At 48.4% G+C, this 25,014-nt stretch overlaps 1 protein-coding gene across 3 annotated transcripts; it reads left to right on the forward strand.

Annotated features, from left to right (window-relative positions):
* Window positions 1-652: 652 nt before the first annotated feature.
* LOC135804459 (synphilin-1-like) lies at window positions 653-24,688 on the forward strand. 3 transcript variants are annotated; one of them, XM_065318332.1, is made up of 19 exons: window positions 653-1,185; window positions 1,763-1,923; window positions 8,084-8,402; window positions 11,717-11,754; window positions 14,550-14,650; window positions 15,494-16,308; window positions 17,091-17,159; window positions 17,752-17,955; window positions 18,504-18,611; window positions 19,726-19,783; window positions 20,485-20,725; window positions 21,126-21,168; window positions 21,406-21,480; window positions 21,713-21,766; window positions 22,126-22,226; window positions 22,563-22,638; window positions 23,083-23,104; window positions 23,619-23,700; window positions 24,005-24,688. In XM_065318332.1, the coding sequence occupies exons 1-19, from the start codon at window positions 1,126-1,128 to the stop codon at window positions 24,156-24,158; spliced, it is 2,781 nt and encodes a 926-aa protein (XP_065174404.1). In that variant the 5' UTR covers window positions 653-1,125; the 3' UTR covers window positions 24,159-24,688. The 3 variants fall into 3 exon arrangements, with proteins under 3 accessions (XP_065174404.1, XP_065174405.1, XP_065174406.1); XM_065318333.1 differs by having other exon boundaries at window positions 15,497-16,308; XM_065318334.1 differs by lacking the exons at window positions 653-1,185; window positions 1,763-1,923; window positions 8,084-8,402 and adding exons at window positions 8,661-9,452; window positions 9,581-9,986.
* The last annotated feature ends 326 nt before the right edge of the window (window positions 24,689-25,014 follow it).

The raw sequence follows: 25,014 nt of genomic DNA on the forward strand, positions 1-25,014 counted from the left end.
GATAGTGCTGGGACATGATCAGATGCCAAACATGGTCAAGCTATAGCCTAGGACAGTCAGTCCATTAGTTGGTTAGGATAGGAGACCTGCAAAACTGTAGTGTAGTGAGTACATGTACTGTCGTGTTAGGCTGGTGTCTGCTGAACCTTCCGACGATCACGGCTTTCACGCTAATGCGATACGTCGCTGTGCTCTCAGAGCGTAGCTGAAGATGGGCTGCAGCGGTATTATCGACCCATGAGCATGATCAGACTTCTATTATGGAGGGAAAGATTGCTTCTAGTCAAGATTTCATGCCGGCGAGTTGAAGGCAGGAAGCGATCCCATCGATTGCCTGGCCAATTACTATCCTTTTCAGCTGTCCAATCTTTGCGTCCCGCAACTTAGAACAGTACACAGAGGCAGCAGGCTACATAAGTCTGTGACCTCTTCATCACCTTTGACTCTGTTGCCTTGGCCTATCGGCGGCGCCTCGAGCGCTAGCGACTCCAGTTCAGCACTGCGAGCTGCGCCGAGCATCGGCTACGGAACAGCTTTGCTGGCGCTGCACTGATCGATGCGGTCCACTCGTGCCCTCAGTGCCACCGCCCATTTAGCATGCACTATGGTAGTCTGATAATATATTATGCTTATGCAGTAGTGGGGCCCCCGAGGTGCGAGGCGCACTGGCAAGTAGTTCCTTCAAGTGCTAAGAGGAAAGCACTTCAGAAGTTCAGATCCTCAGTTTTGCCTGAAACAGGTGACCTCTGTTTTATCTTATTCCCCCACCAGTCTTATCTGGAGTAGACCAGCTAGCTCTCCGTAAGTCTGTCTGAGGTTTGGTGGCGTGAGGTCTTTCAGGCATTGTTACTTGCCAAGTGGCGTACTCTATGTTGACGTTCTTCGGATGGGTGTGTGTTGACGCTCTTGAGTGTAAGCACAGCACCAGATTGTGGAGTACATGATTGTACACTATTCCGTTGTCTTCCACTCTACGGGTAGTTCTGATCTTCTCGGCCCGATCCGAGCACAACATACAGCACCACACACCCGAGTGTCCGTGTCACAGTGTGCTGTCGATGATTGTGTGAAGAAAGGAGCAAGGTAGTACATGTCCTGCAGATAGTCTTCTAGTTGCTGTGGTCTATGCACACCAATCTCACCCGCAGAAACTCAACAGCAGCAGCAGCCATGGGATTCTGGAAGGTAAGACGAGAAACCAGTGCATTCTAGCTTGCCTGTGGCCGTCAGCATGACATGTTAATTCCAACTCCGCAATGTATTGGGAACTCTATCAGAATTTTTAAGCAGAATCCTCTGCCTCAGGTGTATGGTCTATCAGAGCACAAACCATCCGATGACGACGTTGATCGAGCCGTCGTGAGCACCTACAATCTCGCCCCAAGACCCCAAGGCGCAGCAGGCACGAGAGGAATGCTTAGGCGACGGCGCAGCTTAGCGCACTATGACTGTCTGCTGCGCCTTTATGTACATGTAGTCCGTTTCCCTTTGCTATCTGTGCGCGTATCAGATCTTCTGTCCAGAGAGGAACTTAACCATTGCTCAACTTCCTTGATATGCTCCGACTGATATGCCCGCTTTCCTTCCGCGCGTTTAAGCTCAGGAAAACCGAGCCTTAGCTAGAGCACTATTGCCAGCATGGCGCTGAATTCCGCGCTCACCTTCTTGTCTCAATCCCCATTGCCACTCCCTGGTGTGAACATGCAGCCCCTTGTCGCCAATTCTAATACCATCTCTGTTCTGGTTGGACTCACTCTGGCAGACCAAGGGCAAGAAGGCGACCGTGACCATGGCATCGCAGTCGAAAGTAGCTTCCAGCACATCTAGCAGCACTGCAGGAGAAGCAGCAGTCCCAAGTCAAGACGGGCCTCTCTGCGATCACGTGTTCGAAGAGGATCCAGCTCGAACCGGCCCCAAAGGAGGGTGAGTGCGGTGCCAGTGTCTGAATGAATACTTGCGACATAATGTTCATTAGTTAGTAGTATATTATTTATTCATATTTCTCTAGGGCAGTCTCCACAGACCTATGGTCTTAGTTCAGGGGGTTGAAAAGGGAAAGGGTCTGAAGAAAAAGTTGACTTTCACCACAAGGACTCGAACCTATTGGCAATTCGGTGTGTATTACGGACGACAAGAATTTTACTATGCACATCATCTCAATCTGGAGAACGAGGTTTGCCATTCTGTACCATCGTGTCAAGTTGAGCTTTGGAGTATTGCGGGAAATTGCAGTCGTATTGGCCACTTACCACTGTGCAAAGTGATTTCCGACTTGCAGTTGGCATTTATCACGCCCGCCCTGAGCAAGTAGAATGGGCTGAATTGTTTAGGGCAAGCTTCTGCCAACGCTACATACATTGTACTGAACAGAGGATGGTTTCGGTAGAGGTCGCTGGCGTGTTACGCTTTGCACTATTCTGTTTGGCATCTCTGAGTATTATTATGAGGAGGAGAAAGAATCACTCGTATGATTGACATGATGTTGTACAACCACCTGGAAGTTGCAAGCTCAGGTGTAGTGGCCCGGAGAACCATACCATGTACATATGTATGAGGAGAAATGGAGTGGTGACAACGTCAATACTCATCAGAGCTCGCTTTAATAATTTTGGAAAGGGATACTTAAGTAGTAACGATTTGGAAGATGGCAAATGCAATGCGAAGTGCCCTTGACACACGTTTCTGACATGTCCCATTATCTAATTAACGCATTGTAGTGACTACGTGTGAGGGACTGAGGGTACTGTGAGCTGTTAGGGATACTGTGATGCCTGTATTTGGTAGATGACACTGCCTGGCCTTGGCAGGTATACAATCCTATCTTGCAGGCCTAGTAATCTGCGCCCGGGTTTGAGTTAGGTCTTAGGATTGTGTGATAAAAAATGAGTGCCGTTCCGCTGCTGCTGACATGTGAAATGCTCCTATCGAGTCCCCGCGACAAGCGACAATCACTTGTTGTGACCATTTGCAAGTTGCAAGGCTTTATACGGGCAGTTGTGAGAGAACATTTAGACCGTGTTCCACTCCATGAACATTCGGGAACTGACGTTTAGTTATCACGGTTTAGTTATCATGGTTATTACGTATGCTTAGGTATGTACATGTATAGTGTATACGGGCAGTTGCGAGAGAATGTTTAGACAGTGTTCCACTCCATGAACATTCAGGAATTGACGTTTACGTAATCACGGTACCGGGTACTTTGCGTATGCTGAGCTCCATGGAATTGCAGCGAAATGGAGCTAAAAGTAAACGGTGACGGTCAGCTCGTGCTTCCATCCCAAGGCACCTACAGTAATCTAGTGTTACAGGATTGCTTGTATGAAAGCAACGGTTTTACCTAGGGCTGTACTCCTGATGCCTGGTACTGCCTACTGGTGCCAGTGCGCTAGTGCGTAGTGGTGTATGGAGGTGTGCGTTTGTCACATACATGATGCACATGTAGGCATCGTACGTGTACCCTGTCTTGATGATCGCGCCAAGACAATCATTGTTTGTCATTGCGGTCAAACACATCCGTATGTTGGTGGTCAGGAGGTCTGGGGGTGCCCAGCTGTTTGCTTGTAGCTAGCACCGACTGACTTCCTTCGCGTGCAGGGAAATGATGTTCCTACCTGCAGTGTAAGTGACGTGCCCCCCCCCCCCCCAACACACACGCACGCGCGCGCGCGCGCACACAAACACACACACACATAATACACATACATACATACTACTAGTACTAGTACGTACATGTACATGTATAGAACGAGACTAGGAAGAAGTCGATCTTTACCCGACTGTGAATGAGGTTGCGTTTAGTGGAACTGCAGTGCATAATTTATAACATGCAGTGTGTTCATGAACATGTACATGATTGTATACATCTAACCCGCTCCTTGATGGTTTGTACTGAGATAGTAAGTATACATAAGAGAGTCATACAATGGCTAGATGCCTGACTGCTTGATCAGAATGCACAGCGTAGTGTGTGGCGAGAGTGGCAGGAGGTCGTCGGCTGTTCATGAGCACATGAGCCGGCCGAATACTTAGTAGTATCCTGTACAAGCGCATGTACCTACTTCAACGTGCCACAAGTCATGTAATCTTCTCTTCCATCTTCAAGACTAGTAGTAGTAAGGTTCAACACCCGACCATCATGCATTATTACCGACTAACGGACGTACCTCAGATGGCTACCGATAGCCTAACATGTATTCAGTACATCATTGCACTGTCCTGCACTGTAGCGACTACACAGTCATGTTCATGACTTGAAGTTGAACAGTTGAAGACAGTTGCAAGCCCTGGCCACTCCATGCGCCCGCCCAGTACCTGACCTTTCATGGGGTTTGATCTTCTTGCCTCAACCTGCATTACGCCTTTTTAGAGCACCGTGCAGTAACACTAACGTTACACAATAACTGCAACTGTGATAGTGTGCCTGTGACTGTGTACATGTACATGTATATTATGTGTATGTACGTACGGCGTCTATGTAGCGGAAAACGAAGGAAGGGACGATACAACTGTCTGATCTGAGGCCTGACAAATGGAAGGACCGCGCCCCTATCAGATCAGAGAATATCATTGCACATGCTGATTGTACTATTATTGAGTACCGGCACTGCATGAGTCTTGACCATTCTATTCGTTTGGTAAGACCAAGAGAATGGATGTGTGACGTTACTCTTGCCTTGGTTAGATTAATACAATCATGTACATGTATAAGCATATTAGTGCAGGTAGAACATGCATGTCAGGAAACATGGCCCTGGGTTTCTACTATTGCATGTAGTTCGTCTCTTGAGCATGTAGGACATCACAGAGACTCTTGTAAGTTGTAACGCTTTGGGCCTCTATTGCCACTTGTTGTTAGTCATTAGTACTACAGTAATTTACCAACGCTATGTGAACGGCTCGTGTCACAACTGATGTCGTTTTGTCATAACACAACTCTCGGAGGCCAGTCCCCTCGGGACCATTCATCGGTGGACACGGTACAGGAAGAGCACTGTGACGACGCTGCTGTGGCCGTAGGGCGAGTCGGCGACGCTTCTTTGGAAAGTTTAGTTTGGTGTACCTGCCCAGCATCGGCTAGGTCAATGGGCTTTCGATTCAGGAGGGGCTTGTACGGTCACGGTGTTGTGTGCGATGTGCACAGTTTTATCCCATGTTATCCATTACGTGCAGAACATGTAACGGTACCAGGATTTACAGTATTCACGGTACATGTACGTATGTCCAGGACTTGTATGGTCATGAGCAGTGAAATGTGGACCTTTGTACTTGAGTTACTAGTACTACATGATGTACATGATTGTGGTTGATAGTATCTCCAGAAACTACAAGTGCCTTTGAAGCATGTCACAATGCTAACTCTATCGCGGAGTCATTTTTGTTCTGGGTGATGAAAACATAACTGAGCCAATAGGACCTTGAACAGACAATCAGGTTTTGACAGGCAGTCAAGTCATGGAAGTGCGTGGGAGGGCAGTTTTCAGCGATGCAGAGCATGTCCGCTAGGCATAGAGCTGCCCCGGAATACCTCCATTTTTGCCCACCCTTCCCTCGGAGGCCAGGCACAGAGTGACTTGAATTCAATCAACTCTGTAGATAACATGCGCACTTTTCACACTATCTTTACTTATAAAAGAGAGGCACCTGTGACGTGTGTCTGTGTGTGTGTGTGTGTGTCACGCTCCTTATAAAGAAGAGGCACCTGTGACGTGTGTTTTGTGTCACGCTGAAGCGCTGCGGAGCAGCGCTGCCCTGAGCACGCGAAGCGTGCGAACAGTGTAGCACCGTGTAGCTAGCGGCCGCAGAAGCACTGAGCACGCGAAGCGTGCGAGTCGTGTAGCTAGCGGAAGCAGCCACAGAAGCACTGATGAGCACGCGAAGCGTTCGAATCGTGTAGCCACCACCACGTGCTGAGCACGCGAAGCGTGCGAACAGTGTAGGTACTAGGTACGTACGTAGACCCGGGTGCTCGAATCAGAAACGATTTGACAGGTGTGCAATTTCTCATCTGTAGCTGTAAATCTCAACAATGTCAGAATATACTTTTGGAGAGGCGATGGAACAGGGAAGAGAGTCTGGCTTGACCCACCCAGCAGGAATTCAGAACATGGGTGCGCTACAACACAAGCTACAGACGCAGTAAAATTGTCGTATTTCCTTCGGATTTTTATTTCTACGGTGGTAGCGCTTATACTTATACTTATAGCAGACACGATCAGTACGAGTAGCAGTAGCAGCCGCGCGCAGAAGCACTGAGCACGCGAAGGGTGCGAATCATGTAGCCACCTAGCCTAGGCCATAGGTAGCACTAGCAGCCGCACAAGCGCTGCGGACCACGTGAACCGTTCTCTGCAAATAGAAACATCTGCAACAAAAGGATACAAAAGATCTGCACTGACTGCACTCTGCATCTGATCTGCAGTGAAGAGCGCATCGCACTTTTGTTCGTAAGTTTTTGAATTTTTTGAGCCGCTTCATACGCCACCAGGTGATGGACAACCCTGACCAGCCTCCCGAAGGCGTAACAGACGTCCCTCCTTCTCCTTCCAACGATGAAGAACCTCCCTCACCAGGACTTCAGCGCGCGGTCTGGCCACCACCACGTGCTGAGCACGTGTGCTGTTCATGTACTTGCTTCACCCGCATGCCACATTCGGCCAGGCAACGCTGGCGGGGGTGCTGCTAGTCAGATATACATGTACAGGTACTTTTGGTACTATGTACTGTACATGTACTTCAAAGTGCAGGCATGCCTTTTTGATGGCAACAGATCTATGCCTGCAAGTGCAGGGACGCCAGTGAAGCGTTATCACTTTGCAAGAGTGAAATAAATAGAGAGAGAGAGAGAGAGAGAGAGAGAGAGAGAGAGAGAGAGAGAGAGAGAGAGAGAGAGAGAGAGAGAGAGAGATAGAGAGAGAGAGAGAGAGAGAGAGAGAGAGAGAGAGAGAGAGAGAGAGAGAGAGAGAGAGAGAGAGATAGAGAGAGAGAGATAGAGAGAGAGAGATAGAGAGAGAGAGATAGAGAGAGAGAGAGAGAGAGAGAGAGAGAGAGAGAGAGAGAGAGAGAGAGAGAGAGAGAGAGAGAGAGAGAGAGAGAGAGAGAGAGAGAGAGAGAGAGAGAGAGAGAGAGAGAGAGAGAGAGAGAGAGAGAGAGAGAGAGAGAGAGAGAGAGAGAGAGAGAGAGAGAGAGAGAGAGAGAGAGAGAGAGAGAGAGAGAGAGAGAGAGAGAGAGAGAGAGAGAGAGAGAGAGAGAGAGAGGGAGGGAGGGGGAGAGAGGGGGGGGGGGAGGGAGAGAGAGAGAGAGATACAATGTAGATTCACCAATGTCATTGGCAGCATTGCCTGGTGGCTTCCATTGAACCATGTTTCCAAGTACCTACATGTATAGTAGGCTAAATATCACAGACTGCACAGCTATAAAATTTATAAATGATCAGTATTCATCTCGTAGATTCTCTAAATCTTATTGAGGAGCTCCCCCACAATATACATGGTTGTTATGTATCACATCATAAAGCACAACTGAAGCGGGGTGTTGTTCACTTAGGAACGCAATGCTGTAGTGCTATTTGCAGACAGGAACGATGGTGTCACAGAGAGCCGATTGAGTGTGCCACCATTGACCCGTTTCACTGAGGTAGAAAGTGGTTGCACCGGGGAATCGTTGCATTCTAAAGTCTAAACAATACACTCCCAAAACACGCACACACAGACACATTCGCAGACAAACCCTGCGTTGATACGTCATGAATCACGAGTTCGGCTTTGGCCAGAGTTCCGGGGCTGAGGAAACAGTGCCAACGTAGGAAGCACAGTTGCAGGTTAAAGCTATCTCACGTGTTTTTTCCCTGAATGGCAGGACCATGTGGTCACAGCAGCGAAATTGTGGCAGCGCATGTACATGTACATGATTGCATGTATTGTAGTATTTGTACTAGCATGATGTGCCTCAGGGGCCTAGTACAAAACTTCAAAGACGGAAGTAGAAATCGGTGGATTTGGCAGGTCACACGATACGTGCCCTACCTCGAACTGGTTTCAATCTCTGCAGTCCGTCTCTATGTCCGCCTCTTTGTCTTGTGCAGGCCTATCGGTGGAGCTAGAAAGCAGCGAGTGTGTGGTGAGGACGGCTCTACTTTGAGTCTGACGGATGCTGACTGTTGCCCGAAGCATACAAAGCAGATTGCCAGCAGCACTGACAGTACTAACAGCAGCAGCAGCCGCAGCAGCAGCCAGCAGCAGCTGGACAAAACAGTCAAAGGAGAGGAGGGACGTGTGAAGGAGGAGGAGCAGGAGAAGGAGCAAGACGGCGTTGACGAACATCGCGACCAGCGGCGGCAACCTGTCAGGCCAATTTGGCTAGGCAGCAGCTCTAGTGTGGACTACGATCGGCTTGCACTTAGCGTGAGTATAGCAGACAGTGATCTGGTGATCTGGTAATTATGCGTGTATACGTGTACAGGTGCACTGTAAGACATGATCGTGTGAAAGGCTACAAGTTCTCTCTATTCAGTGAGTTGATTACAATGACACATCATGTCATTGACCGTCACCGACTACCTTACTTATGTCGCGCATGTAGATAAGAAATATCAGTTTGAACAGGCCACGATTTTTCACCTGCTCAGAACCTCTTGCCACTACTGTCACCGACTCCGCGTGGTGCACGTAACTATCGTTGCCTCAGCACTCACTGTGACTCAGAGCCAAACCTGGCTAAGAAGCGGATAAAGCGACACCTCCTATCAGGAAGGCCGCAAAGGTGATGAAAGCTTGGCGGCCGTCGAACACGACCTCCCCGCGGGCTCCCGTTACTTGTACCGCTGGCCTTCCCGTTCTAGCCAGCGATAAAACACACCCGTATGCATACCCTAACATTCACGTACATGTATACGATGCTATCAAACCCAACATGGTTGATGTTGAGTCGAGCGATGAATTTTCACCAGTGAACTGTGCACTCTATGCTATATCTACTAGCCCACTCCGCTAGCCCGCGTATAAGGTGCGTTTCGGTACGGTGAACCTTGTCACTTTTAGCAGACGACGGCGCAGAAGACAACTAAGATAACGTCCTGCCAATAGTAACACATAGCGCTGGAAGGGAAGGGTGACAGCTCGCGGACCAAGCAAGCATCATTGAAGCAAGCGCTGCACGAAGTATCTGTGAAAAGGTGTGAGTGTCTCCGATAAATAATCCCACATCGGTAACTCTTGCGTGTGAATTCGACGCTAGCGTAGTATAAACATGGTGACTACTAAACTAGTGATAAAGAAGAGACTGAAGAGCTAAATAGCAACATCCGAGATCGCTCCCAACGTCACTACGCACAACGCCTGGAGCCTTGGAGGTGGTTGGTCAGGGAGATTCGGCCAGGAGGTGGTTGGTCAGGGAGATTCGGCCAGGAGAAGACTGAAACCTACATTCACAGTACAACTACTACAAGCTTATCCGTAAGTAGTTCGAAGAAGAATATACGATGCACCGACCAACTCACCGATCAGTTCTGGCTTGATTCATCCAGGAACTCATTCCTCCTGTCTCCTTTCTGCCCTGCTTATTGTTTTCCTCGCACGTGCAGGAAGAACATGTATCATCGGATCGGAAGCAGCAGCATGCAGTGTAGGCGAAAATGAGAACGTCACGGTTCAAATGGCAACCTCACAGGCGATCAAAAGACCCATGAAGTGCATCCTGCCCGACAGCTTCCCAATCCGTTCGTGCACAAGGACAAATCCGAAGTGAAAGCGGAAAGTACGGAGTCCCCAGGTGCGCTGCGAGCTGCTGGCCATTAATCGCTAGCGGATGTGGAGTACGCTACAACTCTCCGACGTCCCACTTTCGAAGAAGTAGCTAGGTCGTGCGCGATCTTGCTCGAGTGCTCCTGCAGTATGGGCTCGGGGCATATCACAATGAAAGACTGCAAGGGCCGTACTACTACCAGCAACACCTCGAGCGCTTTTGGACAACAGGCTCGACAGCAGCAGGTGAATGCACCAGCTTCTACTAAGTATTATTTGTCCATCACCAGCCCGACAACTAGGCGGCAAAGTATGTAGATCACTAGATGCATTCGAGTTCTGGTGCTAGAGCTCAAAGCTGCGGGTCAGAAGAAAATCAAGCACAAACGCGCGAGGCGGAAAGGTGTTGGCTAGTTGATGCAATCCTGCCGTTGCTTCCAGGCGAATATCGAGGATTCTCCTAATTCTTTCCCTTTCAGCTCCAGCGGGAGAGGGCGCAGAAGAATGGCGAACTGGCAACCCATTTCGCGCCCATATTCGCGTGCAAATTGATGATGAGATGTTGATTATAGACCTAATAGTACTGCTAACAACCACACTGCTCTTAGCTAGCCGTGGTGCAGACATGTACACGCAGTAGGGATCGGGGTCTCGGAGAGTCGTGGCTGTATTAGTAGTGTTACGGACTCAGAAACACTTCAAACGCGCCGAGAGTAGAGAAACCTTATAACATTACCGGCTTGCAAAACGTCACGAAGTGAAACTGATTCGCACTCTTCGAGCAATTCAAAACATTCACTCCGCTCTCTGGTATACCAATCCGCCGGTGTGTCGCTAAGGATTGTAGCAAGTTTCTCCGGCCGAGTGTGGTTGTCGTAGAACAGGCCTAGAATAGTAGATGGTTGGGTACCTTTGCTGACACCAGGCGCTTTGTTGTGATCATCTCATCGAAGTGAGGTAGACAGAGAGATAGAAAGCAGCAGGTCTTAGATCTACGAGTGCGACCTCCCAAGGTGACAGGACGTGCGTCAAGTCGTTAGTGGGCCAAAACGACCACGCTTGTCGGTACGTGAATGCTAACCTAATAGTCCTGTACAGTATAGTGGTAAATAACTGTTACTGTTCTCCAGGTTCGCCGGCCGAGGTGTTGTATGTACGCAAACTCAATACTACAGCTTGCCACAGATGTCGTTGGCGGGTCGATTATTAGCAGGGTTCGTCACTACAGTCATAATTCTGTGCGGTCCGCATTGTCGGAAACCGACCGGCTGGGGTTCAGTCCGCGCTTCAAACTTTCAAACACACCACCAGCCACTGGCTGTGCGTAGCGTTGGTGAGGGGTTGGCTTCTCACCTCGCTGTTCACATAAGTGACGCCGTAGACAGTGTTTCCCCGTTACCTTCTCTCCATGCATCATTGATTGGCACGAGCGGAGTTGTTGCGATTCCTTGGCTAGCTCAGTCCATGAAGAAATGTAGGATGTTGAAGTCTGGGCGCACTAGCAAGTGTCGCACTATTCAAGTATTGCTTGTTGCCTTGTAGTTTTCTTATGTTTGGAAAGAGAAGTTGAGGAAACCTCTTTGTGGTGAGTGCGGTGTCAGGACGCTGAGCAGAATCTCTGTGGCGTGTGTTTCCCACACTCAGTGTATCGTGTCCCGATCAGTGTTTGCGTACCTTTTCTGACAGGTCGGTCGTGTTTTGGTAACTTGTTCTTTCAAATGCCTTGCTGTGACATGAAACGGCGACCGGCATGCAGCGCTGTTGCTGTCGTTTGTTGGGAACGTTTTCAGTTGTCGGTGATTGCTACAACTGTACACCAACTTGTCTGTTGTAGCGCTGCTGATTTCCGACTTTGGCATGTCATTTTATAATTGGGCACTGCCGTTATAGGCAGAGATATCATAAGAAGCGCCGTTTCGTTCGTGATGCTGGTCTGACCATGTTTGTGTCCTCCTTTTGATTCTTACGTTGTGCAGATCGGTGGTTTGGCGGACTGCTTCGACTGGAGCGCCATGTAAGCGCACAATGATAATGATATTGATTGCAACAATTATGTCTGTGTCTGTGTGATTGTACCTCAACTGGCATATTCAGAGGAATATCATGTGGAGACAGTTTCCAAGTGGCTGACTGTGACTGCATGCTCCAGTGAGGAAACGGTCCGGGTGGCGGTTGGCGGCTGAAAAAATGTTTTAATGAGCAAATTCCTCCAGCCCTGGCAGTTTGGTAGAGCATGGGTGCATTCAGTTTTGCACATATTTTGAAGTAGTCATTCTGCAAAGCTGCAATGACTATGTAGCTCTCATAGATAACTGAAACAGTGTACATTACCAGGCATAGGTTTACTGAATACCATCATGAGTGGTCACTATTTGTATTGGTAGTGACTGTGAGTTGTGCTCCTGGGGGTGCTACTTCATGTGTTGTGCAGTACACACTGACTGCTGGAATACATGCGAAAGTTTTGCAATGACCCTGTGTGGAGACCTCTGAGCAATCCCGCCAGTTCCCTCATCTCCGCTGACATTATAGAGACGGCCAACTGTAATCAGGGGGCAGTGACACTCAGCACCCAGGCTGTCAGAAGCGTGCGGAATGCTATCGCCTAATTTGGCTCCGCTGGCGCCTGATTATTTAAAACTTGCTTGATGAGTATCCCCCGGTCTTGGGGGTCTGGGAGAATCACAGCAGCAGCCCCGATGTGACTGCGTACTGCACTGGTCATTTGCAAAGTCAGTGTGTACTTCATCTTCTCCCCGTGATACACGCACACTTCTCACATCTCACCTTTCCACACGAAGTTCTAGTGGTGTGTTAAAGGTCCGGAGAAATGTTTCAAAAGTGCAGAAAGAGGTTCTCGTTCATGTCATGGGTGGTACTTCCCCAATGATTCTTTCACTCTAATGAACTCATGTGGATATGTGATTAGGAAGTTTAATTGCTGTGGGTGATTGGCTGGTGATCGCTATGGCAGTGAAATCTGATCGGATTCGACGCCAAGTTTGCTGGAATGCAAGTGCACGGTGATGATCTATGCACTGTCCAGGGCCGCGCAGGGAGACGGTTGCTATGCGGTGGCAGCAATGATGGATTTTATGATAAACGTGATTGTTTTCGACCATCACGTCGGTCATCAAACCAATATTCCCCTACCAATCTACCATACAGTAAAACCTGTTGAGGAGACCATTGAGGAGACCACTGAGGAGACCACTGAGGAGACCACTGAGGAGACCACTGAGGAGACCATTGAGGAGACCATTGAGGAGACCATTGAGGAGACCACTGAGGAGACCACTGAGGAGACCATTGAGGAGACCACTGAGGAGACCATTGAGGAGACCATTGAGGAGACCATTGAGGAGACCACTGAGGAGACCATTGAGGAGACCACTGAGGAGACCACTGAGGAGACCACTGAGGAGACCATTGAGGAGACCACTGAGGAGACCACTGAGGAGACCACTGCAATAAGGCAACCACTAGAACTAGTACTAACGTTAAAGGGTGCCGTTGTTCCCAGATCAAGGACCCGGATACACATACAAGTATACAGTACGCAGAGACTACACTTTGTGTGTCCCGTGGGTGGTGGTTGAGCGGTGAATGAGTGGAGATTGAGCGATGATTGCCTTAGACGGGCGTCACTGGATCTCCTGGGGTATACGCATCGTATTGCTCGTCCCTGGGAAATCCATCACTACACAGAAGTACGCGGAGGGACGTGACTTTCTCTCTGCGGGACAGAGAATGCGAGTCGATTCAAGTACACTGGTGCAGCATTGCCACTGGTAGTCTGGTAGTACCAGGGAAATGTGATACTCGCCTTGGCAATGCTCTGGGAACACATGATGACCTAGCACGGAGGTGCCCGGGGCATGGATGCAGCGTAGACTGCAGAAAATGAAATATCAGTGAACTGACTTTGACCATTCAGACGAGTGTGATCAAGAAATCCCTGCTGCTTAAGGTTCTGCACTTGACCCCTTGATCCTTACCTTAGGGGTTACAGTGGTCAGTGAATGCAGGCTAATGGCAGCGACTTTGGCTAAATACCAGTTGCTTGTATCCTGCACGTGCTCACATGTAGTGAGTAACCACATGCTTTGAATGCTAGAAAATGCAATTTCTATTTTGGCACTACACGTTCATGTCATTGGTAGGACAAAAGCTATAGTATAGGTGTCGCTGCAAATAGACTATGGGTGCGCGTATTCATGAGAGTGTGGCATGTCACATGCATTTCTCAAACACCCTTACTTGTAGTGGCGTTGCCACTGAGAATGGATCACACACACACACACACACACACACACACACACACACACACACACACACACACACACACACACACACACACACACACACACACACACACACACACACACACACACACACACACACACACACACACACACACACACACACACACACACACACACACACACACACACACACACACACACACAGATCCCCTCACGGTTGAAAGCTTTGATCACCTGACTTGATAAACCTGCTTGATTATGCACTGATTAGTGCTGATCAGAGCTGTTCAGTGCTGATTATACAGTTCCACAATGATTCCATGTTAGCATAAACATACTGCTGAATACCACAACCCAGACTCAATATCTTGTGATGCTGGTTTTGGTAGTAGGTATTGAGACACAGGGCACAATTATATGCACTCTTACGTGAGCTCGTACTAGCAGCGAAGAAGTGTTACTAGAAGAGCTGCAGCCCCTGGCTAATAACTATTCGGTATGAAACAGTTTAACTGGAAAGCAAGGTGTTTTTGTCTTTCTTCAGGGCTACCGACAAGGGCAGCACAGTTGTTGCAATTCCACCCCATTATTCTTTACCACATTCCTTCAGTGCAAGTCGCCTGGAAACCTTCTCTGATGAAGCAGGTAGGCATCACCATGCGGCACACACACACACACACACACACACGAACATACACACACACGCAGGTGCGTCCACTCATACACAAACAACGGCAGTGAACAGTCACGGTATGTGTGCAGCTGTGCCGACCATATACCCAGTCTACTTTCGACACCATTATTGAGTATTAGTTGCCGTGCACTGATGATCTGAGTAGGCATTCAGCAGCTTTCCCAGAGCTAGCTGCTATCTTCATATACTTATACTTGGAGCTGATCGCCACAGTTTTTGCTGGGGTTCGGCTGGAGAGCTTCCTTTTGCTTACGGAGTCTGCTAGTTTGGTTGAAGTTTGTTCTCGTCCTTCTGATGATGCAAGTAGCCAACTATTTGGGCTGCTTTTGATATAATCCTCCTTTGGATTGCGCTTCGCTGAATATCTTCTGAGAGAGAAGTCTGTTTTGCAGTGTTGCTGTAATCACACGGTAGTTGTATGCCAATCCATGAGAGTGAGTGAGTGATTGAGATAAGTATGCAGAAGATTCTTATCTATACAGGTTGGTTGGGTACTGTAAAATGTGAATCTCATTCTGGAACTCTGATCTAATCACACCTGCACCTGTGTGTGTGTTTGTGTGTGTTCTACATCTCTCTCTCTCTCTCACTCACTCTCTCACTCTCTCTCTCTCTCTCTCTCTCTCTCTCTCTCTCTCTCGCTCTCTCTCGCTCTCTCGCTCTCTCTCGCTCTCTCTCTCTCTCTCTCTCTCTCTCTCTCTCTCTCTCTCTCTCTCTCTCTCTCGCTTTCTCTCTCTTTCTCTCTCTCTCTCTCTCTCTCTCTCTCTCTCTCTCTCTCTCTCTCTGTTTTGAAGAAGAGCCCCGCAGTAGCCTGAGTCTCAGCACCAGGCAGTGCAAGCCTACTAACACAAACCCACCGGCCGTGCCACCGCGGCGAAGCTCTCTGGACTCGTCCATGTTCACCATGACCAACAAGCACAACTCGTTCCCGCGACTGCAGCGCCCGCCCAGTGCAACGCCACACCGGGTGTCGGATGAAATCGTCGAAACACTAAAGCAGATGCCACAGCACCGGTGTGGACGGCACGAGGAGACTCCTGCCCTCGCTGTTCGACGTAATCCAACGGAGAGCACTCCGGTACCGCCGGAGATACCCAAGAAGGGAGGAAAGAAAATCCTGAAGCGAATGATCCCGTCACGGAGAAGCTCCCGGCAGAATCCACTACCAACTTCATTGACTGCTGCATCATCTACGTCCATCAGTAGTATAGTTAGGAATCAGGAGACCTCCATCGACGGTGATCTACCCTCTCCAAAGATGTCTACATTCCGTCATCAACCTACTGAGAGCCCAGCGGAAAAGGCACGATCAGAAGCTCAAAAATCTGCCACACTGCCAACGAATGCTGATCGACTGGCCACACTGCCAAAGAATGCTGATCGACTGGCCACATTGCCAATGAATGCCGATCGAGTGGCTTCAAGAAAGCAAAGTGAATCAATCACATCAGTTGATACTGTTGGACAAGAGTTGAGACAATCTGTTACTTCCCTGCACTCATCCGAGTCAACACAGTCTTCTCCATCCTGTAAGAAAGTTATCTTCGGTGCATACCAGCAGAAACCGAGGCGTGAAAGCACGTCGCTGAGCCGGAAGGAAGCCAAGCTGGTAAGAATCATTCCCGTGTCCTATAAAGCTGGTTCTGCGGTGTAGTGGGAATTTTCCAGGGGGTACCTGTCCATGTACTGTGATGCTGGAATGCAATGTGACATCCCAGTGGTGCACTGTGACTGCACCAAAATTGACCTCTCTATAGTTGGCTCAACTTCCAAGGGGCACTGGTGTTGAAACAGCAGCTGCCCAGCTAAGGCACGGGAAAGAAACAAATGCCCATAGCTGGTGGGGCACTGCTGCCCTTTGCCACATCTTACAAGCCTTTTCGCACACCTGTGGAGGCATTGCTGCCAGATTCCCTGTGCACCGAGCTAGGTTGGAATGTGAACCGATGCTCCATTTTTGCATTTTCTAGTAAACTGGCTTGACTAACTGTCCATGCATGCCCATAATCAGCATGCCCTAGCCATACGCTGTTGGTAGTCCACAAATCCTGACAGTGCCAGGGGGAGAACTCGATCAGACCAAGTTGATCATGGATTTTCTTTATATTACTCAAGCATACGCAGCACTAAGTGCCCTGGACTCATCTATGATGTGATGTTTGCATTATGTCAGCTCCCTTGCATCATCTGCGATCCCAACGTTGATTTACGACTCGTAGATTGCAGAAGGGTGTATTGTGGCTTTGTAACTGATCATGACCCCAGTGCTGTTGGCTATAGTTCCTAAGTCCAAACACCGTAACCGTCGTGTCAGGACACCTACTGCACGCGGGGACTTTTATTTCTTCGTCATGACTCTGTGTGTCTCTTCACTGCTATGTATGCTTGCAGGCTGCCCTGCGATTGCTAACACTCAGCAAAGCTTACAAAGCGGCCGAGTCGGGCGACTCCAAAACTCTGGTAGGTGTTCTCCTTCCAGGCTCTCGCCTGCACGTACATAATGGCCAGTTTTCCTGGGTGGCACACACCCATTTCCACAGGGTTTTTTAGTGTGCGTACATCCGGCTCAGTCAAGGGTATAGGTCATTTACATGATAATCCCTGGGTATGTTTCTTTTGGTGCCTCAACTCCCTGTGAGAGCAGTGCACGTGTGCCTAGAAATGAAAACAAGAACGGCTCCAAGTAATTGGAATGGATCATGTTAGTTAAGCAGATGGCGACTGAACATGACATGCCTCGTGATGCATAGTAGCATTGGTACCAGTCAGCTGCCAGATTCGCATTAGGTCTGACATTTGTAATCACCCAACACACATTATTTCAATGCAGGTTGCTTCTTTTTGCCATGCCCTAATGTGTTCATCGTGTTGGTGATACAAAGCCCAGAGCCCTTGATCCACTACAAGTTATGATGTACTTTTCATACTCTCCCTATGCTTATGATGATGTGGCGCTTTGGGGTGATCTTACAAGAACACAGAGTCGATTGGAAAAAGTTGTGCGCTCACCAATATTCTTTTTGCAACCACCGGTATGTACTATTTACCACAGAAAAGTATCTTTGAAGATGGCTCACCCGGGTATGAGTTGTCAGTGACCGATCGCAATGAATCCACGTCCACTCTGCTCCATGTTGCTGCGGACCATGGCAATGTCGACTGCATCGACGTTGTGTTGGCAGCTGCGCCATCACCGCACGATGCTACAACTCTTGTGGATAGCGAGGGAAGAACCCCAGCCATGGTCGCTCTTGAGGTAAGCGGAATAGTCCATACTGGATCAAGTGTTTCGCTCACCGAATTTGGGCAGAAAAGTCTGCAGCTGTGGAAACTTAGCATGTCCACTTGTTTTCTGACTGTGTGCATGAGGTTAATTCCTTTGCATAGAATGTACTGTCGTGGACATGGAAATCCAGTCGGAGGTCAAGCGGCCCCAGTGCGCTGGCCATGTAGCCGTGAGTTCGCATGCCATCAACATGTGCACTGCGCACTGGGCATGTAACATTCGGTATGCACTGAGGGCGCCGGCCCCGGTCATTCGGCCGGATTTCCATGTCCACGACAGTACATGTATATGTTTTGTGTGTGTGTGTGTGTGTGTGTGTGTGTGTGTGTGTGTGTGTGTGTGTGTGTGTGTGTGTGTGTGTGTGTGTGTGTGTGTGCGCGCGCGTGCGTGCGTGCGTGCGCGTGTGCGTGCGTGCGTGCGTGCGTGCGTGCGTGCGCGTGTGCGCGTGTGCGCGTGTGTGTGTGTGTGTGTGTGTGCGTGTGCGTGTCGCATGCATGTGTGTGTGTTCACTGCTACAGGGTGGACACGTGGACTGTCTGAAAAGACTGGTGATAGCCAGCAATGGGGATCTGGACACGGACGAATGTGGCAACACCTTGTTACATCATGCATGCTATCACGGCAAGGTAGGTACAGTGACTAGGGATCATTCCACTACATTTACCAGAGTATAACCACTGTTCACACTTCCACTGCACTAGTATAACCACTGTTCACACTTCCACTGCACTAGGATACGGTAACTTCAAAGGTAGATAATACTAGTACACTGTGCAAAGCCTCTGCAGTCCCACATTGCTTGTCAGGGAGAGGGGGGGGGGGGGGGGGGCACATTGCTTGTCAGGGAGGAGAGAGGAGAGAGGGGGGGGGGGGGGGGGGTCAAGAACCAATAAATTGTAGATAAACCAACTAAAAAGCTGAAGAATTATTATTTTACTTCTGCTTACTTACTTGTACATAGGATTTATTTGCAATATTCCAGCAAGGAATTCAAGTGGAACCTGTGTCATGGCCTTTCATGCACTAAGCACTCCAGTGAGGCTATGTGCATTGTGTCATAATAATATCATCATTATCATCGGGTTTTGACTGAGTCAGTGCGGTCATGTACATGTATCATCACTATTCATTTGCTCATTGCCACTGGAATGTTGCAGTGAGTTGTGTTGGACGGCTGTGTGTTGTGCTGGTCCTGCTGGCAAGCCATGGGGTACCTGTCTGAACACACCGTGCCCTGTGTGAGCAAACAATCCTCTGATGTATTGTAGCTGCTGCAAGGCATGAAAATTCCTGATCAGTACTATCATGCACATGTCAGGCTCACGTGCAGCCGTAACCTAGTATCACTGGCTGTACTACTAGTACTAGTAGAGGCACTTCATCACTGTGCAGCAGTACAGTAGCACATGCCTTTGTCACTGTATACTGTAGCCTAGTATGTGTATTGGCAAATGAACTGTGAAGGCCATAGGCCCTGCGGGCAGCTTAGGCGCACTAGCATGCTGGACCTGGTGGACGTGGCTATAGAAATATGCAATTGCTTTCCGAGGTAGATCAGTGCCTTCTGATCAGTACATGCATGTCATCGTCTCCTAGCACTTTAATAGCACATGGGTTTCTCATAGTATGCTGGGTACGCTTGATCACTGATGTGTCAGGTAAAGTGTCATGCAACACGTTTGGTCTGATTGACTAATCATGTGCCCAATACATTGTGCTGTGCGGCCACTGTTTCTACAGCACGCCTGTCTGCAATTCCTCATGGAGTACACCAAAGAACATGACAAGGACATCAACGGTAGGTAACAGTTCATCTCCAGATGCACACGTCCCACCCTGCATTATACGTGTACTGGCAACAGACTCTCAAATCATCAAGCATGTGCCAGGGCTGGGCAATCAATTTGGAGCGGAAATTTCAGGATATCAAAAGATTCAAGTGGCTGCCACATTACCTGCAAGTTCACCTCTGAGCAATTCATGCACGGGAATTGATTGTACTGCACCAGACTGACACATGTCTATCTGACACCAGAGTGCAATCCCAATCGGTGGTGTAGGGAAATGGTCATTGATGATGCTTATGTACACAAGCAGAAGCCCTGGCAGGATAGTACCGTAGTCCTTCACTTATCCCTTTGGGCAGGGGTTTACAGAAAAAGAGAAAAAAAAAGGAAGGATGTGTCAAAGCAGGTGGGTAAGTCAGATCCATACCTTCCTACAAGTACATATCGACATGTCAGCACTGCTCTGCAGACATTTAGTGCAGAACATGCGGTCAGCCCCCCCCCCCCCCCCCCTCCTGCATTCGCCCAACAGACAATCATGGCATGTGCTCGCGAATAAATTACAGAAAGGTGAAACCATGGAAATTGAAGCGGGGCTATATACATGAAGTGCGGATAAGCCAAGATGTACTACATTCTGTGTTTGCCCATTATAGGATCTGAGTCATAGTCCAATTAATTGCAGCAATTTCATCTCTCTCTCTCTCCGTAGACTTTAGCAACGACAAAGGGGTGACACCAGCACACGTGGCTGGTCAGCTTGGCCACATTGAATGTCTCCGCGTCCTGGTCGAAGGCAAGGCCGACATCATGCAGAATGATGAGGACGACCTGAGTGCACTGGACTGGGCAAAGAAAGATGGCCAGACCTTGTGCCAGCACTATCTGATGACAATCGAGTCATGCTGGTCGCTGAACGAACAGCTGGAGTCAACGCAGGAGCAGCTGGATAGGTAGGTTGTTATACTGTCTTCACAGTAAAAAAACTTCTGTAGAAGAACGCACACCAGCGATGGGATTCATTCTCCCCGTACATGTAGTGGGAGTTCTTCTTCTTTGTACTTTAGACCCAGTGAATACACACCGATTTGCCCCATAGAACTACGAGTAGTACATTGCAGTTGATCAAAAACGAAAACATTATTGTCTTGTCAGTGTTCTCGAGTACCACTGAACTACAAACAGTATATGAACAATAATACCGTACTGATCATCTTAGGACGTTAATGTTACCAGTATTGTGACTAGTAATGTGCCCCAAATTAACCCTGAGAATGGCGGACTCAATTTCCCTGGATACACTATTAATTGCTAACCAGTGGTCGATATCCGTTGTTGCTCTGCATCACACAGGTCTGTTCATGAGAACGCCTCGCTACGCGTGCAGCTCGCTGAGGTGAGGAATGTGTGATGGTCTCGTGAATCCTGGTGTTGTTTTTATGTCTGCATGTTATGTTCTTGTATAGCTAGCATACTACCAGCACCTGCACGCATTGTGTCGTGTGTGTACTATGTACATGTGACTAAAACGAGGACTATTCATGACGGTGTGCTGTATCCATGGAGTGCATGGCATGCCTATTTTGTGCTAAGAAATGCTGCACACTCGATTTTGCCTCTCTATCTCAACCAGGCACGCCAGAGCAAGGAGTCGGCGCAAGAGGAAGTGCAGAGAATCACGCAAGAAAGCAGCGAGAGGCTGTCACACGTGAGTAGTGGCAAAGAACCCAGAGCACGTTTCCTACACAAGTTACCACGTTTCCTACACAAGTTACCAGTACATGATAGAAGCTTGATTCGATCGCTGTAATAGTTTGGAGCAGCAGCCACCTTCTTCTAGATTAGCCAACGGAGTCGCAACCTCTCACTTTGTATCAGTCCATGCCCGGCTTAATTAGTTTTGTTTTGATTTGATTGCTGCCTTCACTAATACTGTACAGGTACGGCAAGAATTCGTCTCCATGATCACCAGTATCTTTCAACAAGTCAACAAGGTATAGTATAGTGGTTAGCTCAACACAATTAATAGAGGAAGTTGTACTACAGTTCCCACAATGACTAGATGACTGCTTCGCAGTGCCATTAGTTGCGGTCGCAGTCCACTTCTTCATGGCCGTTCACAAGCACTGCATTGTTGGGAACTGTGTTGGGCGTGCCTTTGTTACTGCAGTATCATGTGGTGTGTGCAATGGTAGCGCACGCAATACGCTTATTGACTTGATTCGCTGTTTCACCTGGCAGCCTAACAGTGCAGCTTGATCATCAAAATAATACCAAGAAGTCTTCAGCCACGCGTACGAGCCGAGTGTTGCCACCAATTTCCAAACTTGTTTCTATTTTATTCTATATACAGAGCACGCCCAGCAACCACGGCACTACAGGAACGCTCCCACACTCCCATGGAGGGCAGCAGCTTGCTGGTGGCTTGCGTGGCTCGGCATCGCAAGATAAATGGTGAGAGCAAAATGTAGATCTTTTTAGGACCTGTTCATGTTGGGAATGGAATATCCGGGATGTAGATTTCGTGAAATATGAAAATTAACGGCAGCTCCCCTTTCCCATAATGCATACAATTCTGTAGTAGAATGTCTTTGGCAGTTTGGGTCCCATTACCCACAAAACGGTCCAATAAAAACTGCTCCTTTCATTTTCATTTGCATCCACATTGTGTCAATATTGGCTGCATTTGCAGTACAGAGTGACTACTGACTACCCATCAAAAGAAACAGATTATGGCAAACTAAACACACGCTATGTTCTCACTGTCCTCTCCCCGGTTGAACACAATAGGAAATCAGTGTCACTTCCACGGCCAACCAGCCGGGACACAATGCCGGCTACAAGCCTAGCAGCATTCAAGTCACTGGTAAGCCACTCGCATCTGTCTATTAGGTCTGATGGAATGACCCTTCACTCAACATAATATCCAATTATCTACATGCATGAATGTGTCCTGCAATCCTATATTGAACATGGCTTGCAGGTTAGCGCTCACACTATCCTCCATGGTACTCGCACCCACAGGCGAAATGGCGTAAAATTGGCATCGTTAGGACGCTGATTGGGGCAAAATAGCATTTGCAGGCACCAGTAAACATACAAATTTTCCCGTGCCACATTTGTCGCACTTTTATCTCTCGGCACCCATGCACGTATGTACCAGATTCCTGTACCTACAGCGACCTCACCCACCGATTGTTGGACGGGTGAGATGCGAAAATGTAATATGCCTAGAGCCTTTGTACGCTTCAACGGCAATGTCTAACCCAGTCCCCTCTCTGTCTGCTGTCTAATTCGTGTCCACCTGCAGTTTGAATTCAAGGATGAAAGTGGTGAGTTTGTTGCTACATGTACAACGCAGTACTCCTTATTCTCAGTCATTTCAGTCCACCCTGGGGGTTATCAAACCCGGTACTGGCCGAATTTAGGCTCGAACTCTTGAGTCCTGATCCTTGATTTTTGGACGTGCAACTCCACACCAATGTCATGCTAGCGAAATCTATACAAGCTGGCTGAGAATTTAACTTCGGTGTGGCTTACTCCGCAACGTCAAGAATCCGAACAAATCAACCCAAGCCGATCCCCATCATCAGAACCCGAGCTGAGACAATCGGATGTCCGCAGACCACATGTACATGTATTTACCCTTCTTGACCCCATCTACCGGGTAGATCACAGCAAAGTCTACATGCACAATTCTTTCTCAGTGGACTGTGAATACACGAATAGAGTGTATGAGTACCGGTAACAGCTTGTAGTACTTCGAAGTAACTATGATGCTTGTATCCGTCATCAATATAATTATTCACACCCAGCATTGTTCTCTGTGTGGTGTTTTCGGTGCAGACGACAGCTCAGACAATGAGAGTGATCAAGAGAATTTGCCGATATTTATGCACTCCAGCTCCTCTAATTCATCTGCATCCAGGTATGTGCAAGGCCAGCCCAATGTCCACAACACGAGCTCTGTGTGTACTTTATACGCTGAATATGGCCGGCGAACGGCTAGAAAGTCAGGAACGGAAGGAATGGAAAGACTGGATATGATAATCTCTTAATAACTAACTAACTAACTCTCTCTTTCTCTCTCTTTCTCTCTCTCTCTCTCTCTCTCTCTCTCTCTCTCTCTCTCTCTCTCTCTCTCTCTCTCTCTCTCTCTCCCTCCCTCTCTCTCTCTCTCTCTCTCTCTCTCTCTCTCTCTCTCTCTCTCTCTGTTTGCTGCTGCTATTTAGTGCACGCGTGCAGAACCTAATGGCAAAGACAAGAGAGCGAGTACGGGTCACGCGCAGTGTGTCCTCCGAAGTCAGCACAACGGATCAGAGCGGAGACTGGGTGCCAGCGGCAACAGCAAAAGCATCGCCACCGCATCGGCAGACCGCTGTCTAGTTGCTCCCGGTGCTTCGCCTAAAATGTTCTAGGAAGACAATATGTTGAGCACTTTATTGAACCCTCCTTTGAAAGACATTCAGCTTTACAACGGACTTTGTAGGTGAAGATGATTGTGTATTTAGCCGCATAGCTAAAATAAATTTAAGCAGGCCATGTTGACCTAAATTAATTCTCCCTGAAGTCCAGACACAGTGCAATCCTCCCTACCAAAGTAAGCCGCCCAAAGTATCTCTGCTTTCATCACCCTTTCCTTCTCTATCTTCCCAGTGTATGGCATACCATGCTGCAGTGATTACAATCAACATTATTTTCCATTGACAAATCACCATGCTCATAATCATGATCAAACTCAATCGTTATCATATGCCAGCAGCTGGCTGGAAGCCCAGTGCAGCTCTTGAGGGCAACATATTATTAAAAAATAGTTTCTATGTTTCTACGTTCACCTAGCTGGCATAAAGCAGCAGCGAACAACAGCTCAAACTGCGGAGCACTCTGCTCTTTTCTTTTATGATCATTGCTCCATTCTTACGGTTTGAGTGAAAGAGTAGTTTTAAATTGTGTAAAAACGGCAGAAATTCTATGATAAACGACTGTTCAAGTGGATAAACTTTAATGTGTCAGTTGTTCTTATAAACAGACATGCCTGACGTTGTACTTGCACAGCCAGTTGCTCCAGTTATTTTAGCCGCTCGTTGACTTTCTTCATCTTTTTGAGGAGTTGCTCCAGCGACTTCTGCGCCTCCGTCCCCTCTATTTCTCGGCTAAGTTGCTGTGACCTCAGCGCAGCTGCAGAGCAGAACAAATTCAAGGAAATGAGGGCAAGGAAGGCACAACGCGGGATGGTGATATC

The sequence above is a fragment of the Sycon ciliatum genome, chromosome 1 (genome assembly GCF_964019385.1).
Source record: "Sycon ciliatum chromosome 1, ocSycCili1.1, whole genome shotgun sequence".
Classification (NCBI taxonomy): Eukaryota; Metazoa; Porifera; class Calcarea; order Leucosolenida; family Sycettidae; genus Sycon; species Sycon ciliatum.